The sequence below is a fragment of the Fulmarus glacialis genome, unplaced genomic scaffold (assembly GCF_000690835.1).
Source record: "Fulmarus glacialis isolate BGI_N327 unplaced genomic scaffold, ASM69083v1 scaffold14932, whole genome shotgun sequence".
In the NCBI taxonomy this organism is placed as follows: domain Eukaryota; kingdom Metazoa; phylum Chordata; class Aves; order Procellariiformes; family Procellariidae; genus Fulmarus; species Fulmarus glacialis.
Window position 1 is genome coordinate 344 of NW_009198612.1, and position 11487 is coordinate 11830.

General features: G+C 38.5%; 1 protein-coding gene across 2 annotated transcripts in view; it reads left to right on the forward strand.

The window, feature by feature from the left end:
* Positions 1–3813: 3813 nt before the first annotated feature.
* Positions 3814–11487, forward strand: part of AKTIP (AKT interacting protein) — a 9727-nt gene continuing 2053 nt past the window's right edge. For both annotated transcript variants that reach the window (XM_009572981.1, XM_009572983.1), the window contains exons 1-8: positions 3814–3924; positions 5252–5457; positions 6867–6931; positions 7020–7120; positions 8453–8541; positions 8615–8713; positions 8913–9020; positions 9733–9793. In XM_009572981.1, coding sequence (XP_009571276.1) covers positions 3883–3924; positions 5252–5457; positions 6867–6931; positions 7020–7120; positions 8453–8541; positions 8615–8713; positions 8913–9020; positions 9733–9793 — 771 coding nt within the window. In that variant the 5' untranslated portion in view covers positions 3814–3882. The remainder of the gene's footprint in view (positions 3925–5251; positions 5458–6866; positions 6932–7019; positions 7121–8452; positions 8542–8614; positions 8714–8912; positions 9021–9732; positions 9794–11487) is intronic.

Sequence of the window (11487 nt, forward strand, 5' to 3'; positions counted from 1 at the left end):
TCAGCAGCTCCCTTGTCCAGTAGGTTAAGGTGTGGGCTAGTGAAGTCCTTGGGTCCTAAGAAGATCAGGAGTAGGTGTGCTGAGGAGAAATAAATTCTGGTGTAAACTGACAGTTGCAGTTGTTGGATAAGCGTGTAATAGTGTTGTGATCAACATGTATTGTTCTTCTCTAGCACTCTGCCCAATCAGCTCTGTTTATTCTCAAGGGTAGGAGTGTTCCCTTCCCTTTTAGGTAGGGAACAAAATAATATTTTATATATATAATATGTCTATACATTTTTTTCTTCTTGAGGAATCGTTTCTGTTTCCAGAAAACATTTAGAAAAGTGCTCTGTGCCAGGCAGATGCAGTTTTTTGTTGAGTTGGTTTAGTGTTGTATTTAATCTAATGACTCTGCTGATGATGGGAAAAATACAACACATGATTTGACAGTAGGTGTAAATAATAGAAGTAATCTTTAATGAGAATATCTAGTGTAGAGGAAGAAAAGGTATAAAAGCAAAGTACTTAAAATTTTGGTTTTCATTAGTGATAGCTTTGTTTTTTGAAGACTTTTAAAGTGATAATGAAGTACTGCATGAGTTTACACTTGCTCTGACTGCTCTCATGTGTTGTGTACCTCAGTGCTGGTGAACGTCAACGTAAGGTTATGCTTGGTGGCAGTGGCTTTCTTGGTCAGGGTGTGATAGGACCTTAGTAATGCAGTGCTGTATAGACGTTAGAAGGCCTTTCCAAGAAGCAGCATTTGAAATAATGTTTCTTCACAAGTTTGTCTTGCGTCTTTTTTTAATTGCTGTTGTACTAGAAGAAAAACACTAGAGAAAAAGATATCTGTAAAAAGCTCATGGGAGGAGGACTGCTTAGGAGGGCTGCTGTTAATTTCTATTCTTGAAGTAGTAGAAATTAGTAGAACATATTATTGAGCGGCACACTATTAAGCCTCTTCTTAGATGAGGCACTGAGAGCGATGACAGTGTGAAAGGAGACAGGGTGATGATTTTGAATGCATTTATTCTCTTTTCTTAAAATGAGGAGAGTGTATTGTGTTCTTTTGGGAAGCTGATGGTTTCAGTAGTTACAGCACCGTTAGCTGCCGTAATGCTAGGTACCTTGTAGTAGACACTGTGGCCCCGTGTAAGACTGAATGACTAAACTGCCTAGAAATTCCACTTAATGATATTGGGACTTGGTTCTCCTTGTCTGCTGTAGACCTTCTGCGTAGTGAGAAGTAGGATAAACAGTCTAATTTAAATGTGCTGTTACTTGATTTTTTTTTTTTAATTTTTTTTTTTTTTAATTATTCTTGTGATTAATGTGGGGCAGTAAATTGTGAGGTGAAGGCACTAGAGAGCATAAGCAGTGGCAGATAAGTTTCCTGTACTGATACCATTCTTCACTCCCATGTAGCGTAGCTGGAAGGAGTGAGTATGATTTGAAATAAACAAACTCTAAAACACCTTGAGAAGCTTTTTAAATGACCCTCCTCTGGGAAGCTGGTACTATGAGGATATTAGATCTCCATCATAAATAGTATTTTAACAGGTGAATGAGATTGTAGACAGTTTAACAATAAGTTTAGACAACACCAGGTATCACTTATTACTGGCAGGCAACTGGATAAAAGATCTCTGTGCAGGAGAATCTCGGGAAGTTATTCTGTAGTTTAACTAGAGCTAAAATAATGTTTTATTTGGAGATATAAACTGCTCTTAATAGTCTGTAAATAGGCATCTCTATAATGAAAAGCTTTTCAACAAAGCTGGAAGTGTACTGAGATGCATAGCTGCTTTCTGAAAGGTGGAGTCAGTGACTGAACTCCATCTAGCAGCAGTTATCAAGCTTCTAGATCAGTTCCCTGTTTCGCTGGTAATAGGTTAGGCTGTTTTTTACATCCATACCTCATTCTTTGTCCTGCTCAACTCCTGTATCTCATATCTCTGTGTCTGGAATAATGCAATTTATATTACCTAGTCTTAAAAAAACACCAACCCAAACCAAACAAACAAAGAGAAAAATCCCACCCAAACCCCAAAGTCACTCCAGATTCCAGCTAATTGTCTTCCAACCTGTACCTCAGCTTCCAGCACTTTTCTCTCTTGTCAAAGCCATAGCACTCAGGTGCTCTCTTTGTGCGTCAGTTCCTCCACCCTCTCATTACACTGAAGTTTCCCGAGGAAATGTCTTGCACCTTCCTAGCCTAGTGTCTTGCTGTCTTACTTAGTCGGGCTGGGTTTCATGGAAGAGAAAAGGCCCATGGCATGGCCCTCTGGCATGGCCCTGCTTTCCAGACAGGAGATGGGGAAAAGTGAAAACACCTTCTCCCTGCTGTCACAGGGCATGCCCCAGCGCAGTAGCCATGCTTTGACTTTCTGTTTTCAGTGGCTCAGATGATATGAGACACTCTGGCGGCTGAAGAGGAAAAATAGCTGGAGGGTACTGGAATGTTTGAGATGATTTTGGGATGGCGAAATTAATTAATTTTCATCACTTGTCTGAATGATGCTGGCATTTTTTGAATGCTTGGCTGCTATGTAGTCTAGAAGGATATCTATGATTTGATATCAATGTTTCTGTTAAAAAATTTACTGTTGCTAGACTTTCTTTGGGTAAATTGTCAGGCTTATTTTTTTTCTTTTAACAAGATTGGCATTTATTTTCCTTTTAGGAAGATTTTTGGTCGTAATGTTACCATTTTCTCTATAAACTAATCAAAGCAATGGGTGAACAGGTGGTGCCTTGCTTACTGTAGAAGAACTTAATGTTGACCACAATAGAAGCCTGTGCCATTCTCTCTATTTCTCTGGTGTCCTAAGAATTGCCTTGGTCAATGTTGTACAACTTCCTATTAAACAAATTGAGTAAAGCGAATTGCCTCAAAACCTTAGTTAATGTAGCCAGAAATGGGGGGCAGGGAGGGGAAGGGAAACTAGGAAAACTGGAAGAAAAAAAAAAAAAAAGAGTGGAGGAAGTAGGCTGTGTCAGACAAGAGGTACTGTAGATGAGAGTTCTTGCACAAACAATAGCAAGACTTAAAAAAAAAAAAAAAAAAAAAAGGGGGGGAGAGAGAAAACCAAGGACATATGCAGTAGATTACACACTGAAACTCCAAATACTGCTGAAGTTCTTGTTATTGAACTGCTGATCTAAAGAGCACTAAGCCTTAGTGCTCATAATGAAACCATTAAATAAGCTACAGAAAAACTTCTGTGTTCTGTGGCTTTGTCTATTCCTGGTGGTGTTCCAATGCAGATGAAAACAAAATGACACATACATGATGCAAACTCAATGGGAGGATCATCTCTTTTACTGGGAATGGCAGAGATTTTTTCAAACTGGAGCGCTTCAGAAACATGCCAAGTCAGCAGTGTATGCGAGGGGCAACACTTAACCGTAACTACAAGAGTAAGCCATTGTAGTGCTGTCCGGTGCTGGACTTGAATGGTGAAGTGATAACTTTTTAATATCTGCACGTGTAGAGGATCTTGCTTGACTCTGCTGAGCCAAGAGATGGTCTTTCTTTCTGGTTGGCAAGACAAAACAAGGAATGCAGAATCTGGAGTGTCTTTCTAGCAGAAAGAAGGCAGGGATTCATGGGCAAAAATTCTTTCATAGGCAACTATATTATTGTCCTGGAGTCTAATATATAATAGAGCTTTGGCAGTTTTAACTACTGTCAGTCTTAACTACAAGAAATTCTCTTCTGAAGTTACAGAAATATAAAACTGGCTGCAGAATTAGATCTGAATCCTATTTATATATTGAGTCGTGTTCATCTGTTAGAGCGCATATTCATTCTGTGTATTTTTAGGGCATAAACCAGAGAGGCCTGAAGACGCCCTGAAGACACTGAAAAGTTGCAATCCTGTATTTGGAATACACGTTATGAACCCTTTCTGGAGCATGTCTACAAGTTCTGTGCGCAAGGTAGATATTTAATGAGTGGATGCCATAAGGTGTTAACATGCATTGAGGGGCAGTAGCAGTTCTGGAAGAGACCATCAGATGATCTACAAATACAGTTGGAGTGTGTGTTTTATACTGAGGATTGTCGTCATCTTCAATAAAAGCGTAAGCTAGCTTTGAGCTGCATTAACTGGAATGTGAATGTGGATGGGGTCTGCTCCAGAATTTGTTGACTTTTCTTATCTGAAGCATGTTTAAGTAGGAAAGATGAAATAAACTTGTTCAAATGGTTGAAACACTAGTTTCTTAGGACATTTGTTTACTGTCTTATATAGACCTTAGCCAGGTATTGCATGTATAGCAAGTGTTGACAAAACTGCACCTCCATAATGCTATTGCTGCTTTAGATTGTGTGTATAAAAGCATGATAGTTCTAGGGTTAATCGCTTCTCAGGTGTTCAGTGCTAGAGCAAATTATATAACTCTGTGGATGATGCTTGTGACATAGATATTGTTACTAGTCCAAGTCTCAAGCGCTTTGAAACAGTGTAGCCCAAATCATGCCTTTAGTCACCACGACTAGCCTAACCACAAGTCTGTAGTCTGCAGGTTTGTCTTGGCAATCCATAGAATGATTTTGAGGTCTGTACGTAGTACAGTCTTCTCTAGCAGTATAGCAGTGACCAATTAAGTAGAAAAGTTTGTTTGTTTTTTCTTTTTAATAAAAGACAGCATAGGCATAAAAAGGTTCCTATAGCAAAGCTATTTAAACTGGGCTTGATATCACTATTAAATGGTGATTCTCCCGCAGTGGGAATGGGCTATATGATCAGCTCCAAGTAGGATGTAGGTGTCTTAACACAGGCAGGAAGTGAAATACATGAAGTTTTCTGTAGGAAGTTCTTATTTCATCTGAGCTTTACTACACTACTTTTAAAGACGCTTTGAAGTCTAGAGCGTGAGGATGCTTGTCAGTAGAAATGATTTATCTTGATGCACTGTGTGCTAGAAATAGATTGACTTCTAAGCTGATGTTATATATTATCCAGTTTCTAAATAAATGTAAGCCTCCTTAAGCATTTGTTCTAATCTGCAGATTTCCTATCCAGCATTGATTACTTTTGTACTGGTAGGCTAGGTTTGATTGAATAAAAGTCTATTTAAAAACAAAACCCGAAGAGACAGCACCCCCACCCCCAAGCAATAGAACACCAAAACCCAAGAGACATTTCTTTGCCCAAACTTGTAATTAGCAAGGTTGGGTTTAACCCTGTGTTAAAATATGTTCATATGTTAAATGTTTATGAAACACTGCCTGTAATCTCATGATTCTCTTTTAATCTAACAGAGACCTGAAGCTGAAGAGAAAACTTTGAGTGGAGAGCTGCGAACCAGTCCTCTACGAGCCTCTACAAAGAAACAGTTGCCTTCTATTCCAAAGAATGCTGTGCCAATAACCAAGCCTGCTTCACCTGCCACGTCATCCCAGTCAACAAATGGAACACATGCTTCTTATGGGCCTTTTTATTTGGAGTATTCCCTCCTTGCAGAATTGTAGGTTTTCACTTTTTTTGTCTTTTTTATGTCCCTGGGCTTGTGCTTCAGTGGGAAAAAAACGTGCAGGGATCTAGGTATTGCATGGTGTCTTTGCCTTAATCCTTGAAGAAGGCAGAAAAACTTAAGTTCCACAAAATTCTTTTTCTGGAACAGCAGTCTCAATTTCTTGAGGTAGCAGGGGAGAGGAAAATGAGATGAGATTTTAAGGGTTGTGTTTAGATGTGATTCTCTGAATTATTACATTTCTCAGTCTTCAGGTAAACACATTTTGGGTTTAGGCATCCTGACTAGCTATCCTAATAGCTTTTTGGTCAGAAATACCAAATTTTTGAAACAAGTATTAAAATAGAAGCAAGCAGATGTCTAGTGGGAAGATGGTTATGAATGTATGATATTGTTTAATGGAGTTAGGATGTGGGAGCTTCCTTCAGTTGTTACATGGAACATTTGAACACCGCCTGATATGGCTTATTAAATGGATATTAGGAAGATTATATTCTTTCCTGTCTTTCAGTGGTATTTAACATGAAACTTATGAGGGAGGAGTCAGTGTGATTTAAATAGCTTTCTTTGGGTCAGTTGCATTTGATCCAATATAGTGATTTGTAGCTGCTGTGGGAGCATACAAATCTCTATTTGTCTGCAAAACTTTCTAGTTATATAAAGTTATATAAACTGTTTTGTGCTACAAAGCTGAAGGGACTTCCTCTGTAATAGACATACTGGATTCTCAAGTATGTAGTGCCTTTTGGAATGAAATCCCCGGAGTCCTTATGCAACACTAAGTCTCAGTACTTGCATTTAACCATTACATTGAAAGTAAGAACTCTCAAAACATTAATTTTTGTTTTTTTCAGGGAACTGACCCTGACTTCTTAATTCAAGAAAGATGTTTTTCTTCTGCAGCATGCAAAAATACATTAGTATCATAATGTAAACTCCTCTAGTTTAACAAATTCATTATTAGGGAAATAATAATGAATATTATGGAAATCATAAGTGGAGAACTGTGTTAATATCTTGCTTTAAGATTATTGTTTATTTGTGCAAGCATGTGGAGTTCAATTTAATGGGCCTATATGCCAAGTAACTGGAAGACCTATGAAGTGAATGATCTGGTTTATCAGTTATAGCGTTCAGTAGAATCTGCATACCATACAACTACTTACTGGCAACTTCTTGTGTTCATCAAGTGGAGGGATGGGAAAAGCAAGAGTGAAAGAATATGGTTTCACTGGTTTTCTGCCACCTCCTTCTGTGAGCAGTCTGCCCTTGGGAACTGATTGTAACTTTGCGAAGAAGTCCTCTGTTAAGTTATTGGTAGTACGTTCTGGGTTTACTGTTGTCAGCTTGCTGTAGATTTAGTGTAGTTGTGGAGCTGTTCTAAATACTGATTCTAATTGCAGTACCTTGGTTGTAAAGCAGAAATTGCCAGGTGTCTACGTGCAGCCATCTTACCGATCAGCATTAAGTAAGTTTAAACTTAACTTTTAAAATGTTTTTTTTTATGTATATGTATTTTTAAATTCTTTCACTCAAGCAAACTTTCTCACTTGCAGTGTGGTTTGGTGTAATTTTCATAAGACATGGGCTCTACCAGGATGGTGTGTTTAAATTTACTGTCTATATTCCTGATAATTACCCAGATGGAGACTGCCCGGTAAGTGGTTGTGTGTGTCTTGGGTTTTTCTTGTTTTCTGGTGGTTTAAGTATGACTTTCTGTTAAAGCTAATATACCAATTAGCTTCTCATTTCCTTGAACTAGTTTTGTTCAGTTGGCTGGGCTCATTTGCAATGTCTTGTACATATTTCCTAACGTCTGTGGAGGAATCATGTTATTCTGATTACTGAGGCTGGTGTAGAGTGAACTTCCTGAGGTTAGATGCATTAGGGTATTAAATAATCAACCAGTTCTTTACCTCAGCTCTTGATCTGCTACTTCCTTGGCAAGGAAGTTAATGTTGAAACGCTTAAAGAAGTATCCAGGTTCTGAGTAGCGATATAATGGAACATAAAATCCAGGCACCTGTTCTGTGCTTGCTGTAGTGCTACAGGATTTCTTGCCTGTCTCTCTTCTAAATTACATTGAAACAAAGAACTAAAAGAACTTGAGGAGAAAGCTGGTGAAACAAAGGGAGAGGGAGATAGATAGTATGGTGTTACCTTCCATCTCTGCTTTCTCTTTTTCTCTTTAGGGAAAAGTATCCAAGTTGTTATATCAATAAAAAAATAAAATAAAAAAAAATCCTGTGGCAATCTGACTCTCCAGAGCAGAGCAGCCGGCCCTCTTGGCCAAATTTCTTTAAGAGGAAGATTGGGGGACAGGTGTATGCAACTGCTGTAGCTGAGAACGAGTTGCTATGTCCGGAAGCTGTCTGCTTGGTGTCAAGTTTTGTGTAAAGCTATCATCTTTAAAAGGACAGAACTAGTAGGAAACAGTTTCTTTCAAAGATTAGACTTTAGTATCTCTCATACAGCTGTCATTCTTTTGCTAGCATAGGGCTTTAAAACCTTCCTGTTGAAACTAAGTTTTCTTTTGGAAGAATGCATGAACACCAGAGGAAACTAGCTGTGCAGAACTGAAGAAACCACGGTGTCACTGCACAGTTTACTTAAAAATGTGTAGGGTAAAAAAAGTATTGATTGTAGCTCAAGTATGTAAAAAGTTTTCAGTCACAAATAGCTAAACCAGAAAAACTCCTTTAATCTGATCTTATCTGATACTATTACCTGTGTTGGCACTAGTGCTTGTGCAGTTAGCTGGATTCGTTTTCTGATTTGGTGGTAAGCATGTGAGAGAGGACAAGATCCTGCGTGTAACATGGGTGTGTTGGGTTACAGTTTCACAGCTGGTATAAATCACTTCAGGTTGCTTTCTTCTAATACAGTAACAATTAATTAGTATTTGGAAGCAACATCTGACTGACCTTCACCCAGTGGTTTTAACATTAGGATTGAAGTTGTCATAATGAATTTCTTTTTTCTAATGCAGCGCTTGGTTTTTGATCTGCCTGTCTTCCATCCGCTAGTAGATCCTTTATCTGGTGAACTGGATGTGAAAAGAGCATTTGCAAAATGGAGGTTAGTGGTAACATATTGATGTATAATTTGAAAGGAGTTTGTTCCTTTCTTCATTGTGTTTTGTTCTTTTTAGGCGAAATCATAATCACATATGGCAAGTATTAATGTATGCTCGCAGAGTCTTCTACAAGATTGATACAATTAGTCCTCTGAACCCTGAGGCTGCAGTGCTGTAAGTGTCTTCCATGCGTATAGACATAGTCTTCTAAGAGATTTTTGCATAGACTTGCAGAAACAAGACATTTGTAAAATTGTTTGTTAGTTCATGGTCTCTGCCTCTAAAGTTGAGGCTTTGCCAAGTCTGTCTGTGCTTCTAGAGCAAACCTGTGCCTCCTTGCAATTACTTAACATTACTTACTTCTCTCTTGCAGGTATGAAAAAGATATTCAGCTGTTCAAAAGTAAAGTGGTGGACAGTGTCAAACTATGCAGCAGTCATTTATTTGATCAGCCTAAAATAGAGGATCCCTATGCAATCATGTAAGTACCGTGAGCAAATTCATCATGTTCTAATGTTTCGAGAACACGTTTTGGTATAGTTGTTGATTTGAAGCCTTTCTTTGCCAAGTTGACTGCCCTATCTTTTTCTTACATTTTTAATAATACTTCAAATACTCCTACCCTATTTCCTTCTGTTTAGTATTGAGTGAATCTTAAACATAACCAGACTGTTTTACTGTTTACTGTTTTTATTTACTGTTTTTTCACTGAGCAACCAAGACTTAAAAAAAACCGCAACAAAACACCAAAACAATCAGACAAACGATAGCCCCCAAACCACCCCACCTCCCTCAAGTAGAGATACCCAGGGAGTAAATATTGCTTTTGGGCTTTCCTGAACTCAATTTGTGTAACTGTAGCTTTGGTCATACTTTTAAAATACTTTTAAGCTTGACTGCATGGGGGATGGAACAGTCAGCTTCATAGTGAATATGAGTAGTATTTCATGTAACACCTGCTGAATTGCTGAATTCTCATTGCAAACAAAAATGAAAATCTAAGTATTTCTTGTTGAAAAGATCCATGACAATGTGAATTTAGTTCTTCACTGTATGTTTTATCACTGAAAACTCAGACTTGTGGTATACTTAAAATTCAACAAACTAAACCAAGGAAAATTGCTGCTTTCTGCTCCGTCTATGCTGTAGTTTGCAAAAATGCAAAGTAAGAGATAACTATCCTTTCTCCATAGTTTTTCTCCGTGGAATCCAGCTATACATGATGAAGCTAGAGAGAAGATGTTGACTCAGAAGGTATGTGCAAAGTCCAGATTCTCATTGTAGTAAGAGTTTATTGCCTGATAAGGGAAGAAAGGTTCCCTGTCTCTTTGTGATGAACATGTACTAGACAGACCTTATTCCACGCCTCTTTTGGATCAGCAGGCGTGCTAAAACTGATTTGGTCTCCTAACTAAGCAGTTATGTCACTGTTCTAACTTCAGTGTATTAAGCAATTAATCATTTAGCCAGCTAGAAAGCTTTGTTAGTACAGTTGTTGGCACACTTGGCAGATTTTTTTGTTTAGGGATGGAAGGAAGGGAAGAAGGGAAAAGAAGAGATTTGCGGACTGCCTATTAGCTCGTCCTGCACTTGTCATGGCTGTTACCACTTCTGCATAACCTGACAGTCCCCAACTTCTTTGTTCTCTTCTGTTGAGAGATCTTTCATTACTGAATCAAAGCTTCAGGGCTTTCTTCTCATTCCAAGCTTTTTGAAGCAGCACAAGCAGAGTGAGTACCTTGCTCAGATCTCTGACGCTACTGATTTCTAGTAAGACAGCTAATTGAAGGGTGCCTAGACACAAAGCACTCTTACTGATACAGCAAGAATGTGTTGGTTCGTATAGGTTTCACCTGAGCAACACATTTGGTTTTGGGAGAGGGGGTGTTTGTTGGTTGGGTTTTTTTGGGGTTTTTTTTAATTATTTCTTTGCACTTGACAAGAGCTGGCACACAGCAATTCTGAGTCTGCACTGAATGGCATGACAAAGCCAATCCACTTGCACTGCTTAGGGATTCTGAAATGGTGGCTGGTATCTTTGCTGGACTGGCAAGGAAATGCAATCTGAATGTTTCAGTTGCTGACTTGGGCTCCTTGCACTCCAAACACACTGTGGTGTGGTTTGCTGCTTTTTTTTTAACTAAAAAAAAAAATTACTTTTTTTTTTGTCAATCCAAACTTCATTCTTCCTCGCTGTAAGCTTTAACTCATGTTCTTGCATGTCTTCTGGCATGAATGAGATTTTTACATTGATCTTAATACAATACGCTGCCTGTAAGCTCAGTGTAGCAATGTTCCCAACTGCTAGAGTCACAGCAGGGCTTGAGGTGAGGTGGCCTTTCTCCAGCCTTAGAACACACAGGAAAATATTTTGATCAAATTCTGACTTCTGGATATTCTTACAAAAACTTAAAAAATACTTTTGACTTCTCCCTGCCGCTTCTCCTTCATTCTCCACCTCCTTCTTTGTTATCCTTTAAATCAAAGACCTAAAGAGAAAGAACAGATTGAGGTGCTTCAAATGGAAGGGATATGATGTTGTCTCAGAGACCAATAGCAAAAGTAATGCCAGTGATGACTTTTCTTTTGTCCTTTTTCTTTAGAGATGCATGTTAATTTCCTTTTAAGTGAAAACTAACATCTTCAGTAACTATTGCATGCATGGTGCTTCAGGTGCTGGAGTAGTTTGTTGGTAGCAGGAAATAAAATTTCTTAGGAAATTTGTTCCAAATGCCTTAGGAGATTTGTTCCAAAATGTCAGTGTAGCTGAGAATGTTCTTCTCCTTCTCTCTAAAAGGAAGTTCCCTAATCATGTGTCCTTGTCTTTCCTTTCTTCTGCAACCCTGGATCCTTGTTTATTACCCGTGTAATTCCTGTGCCTCGGGAAACAACTAGGCCATTCTAGAACTGTAGCCCAGGAAAGGCTGTGATGTCCCAGTTCCCTGCTG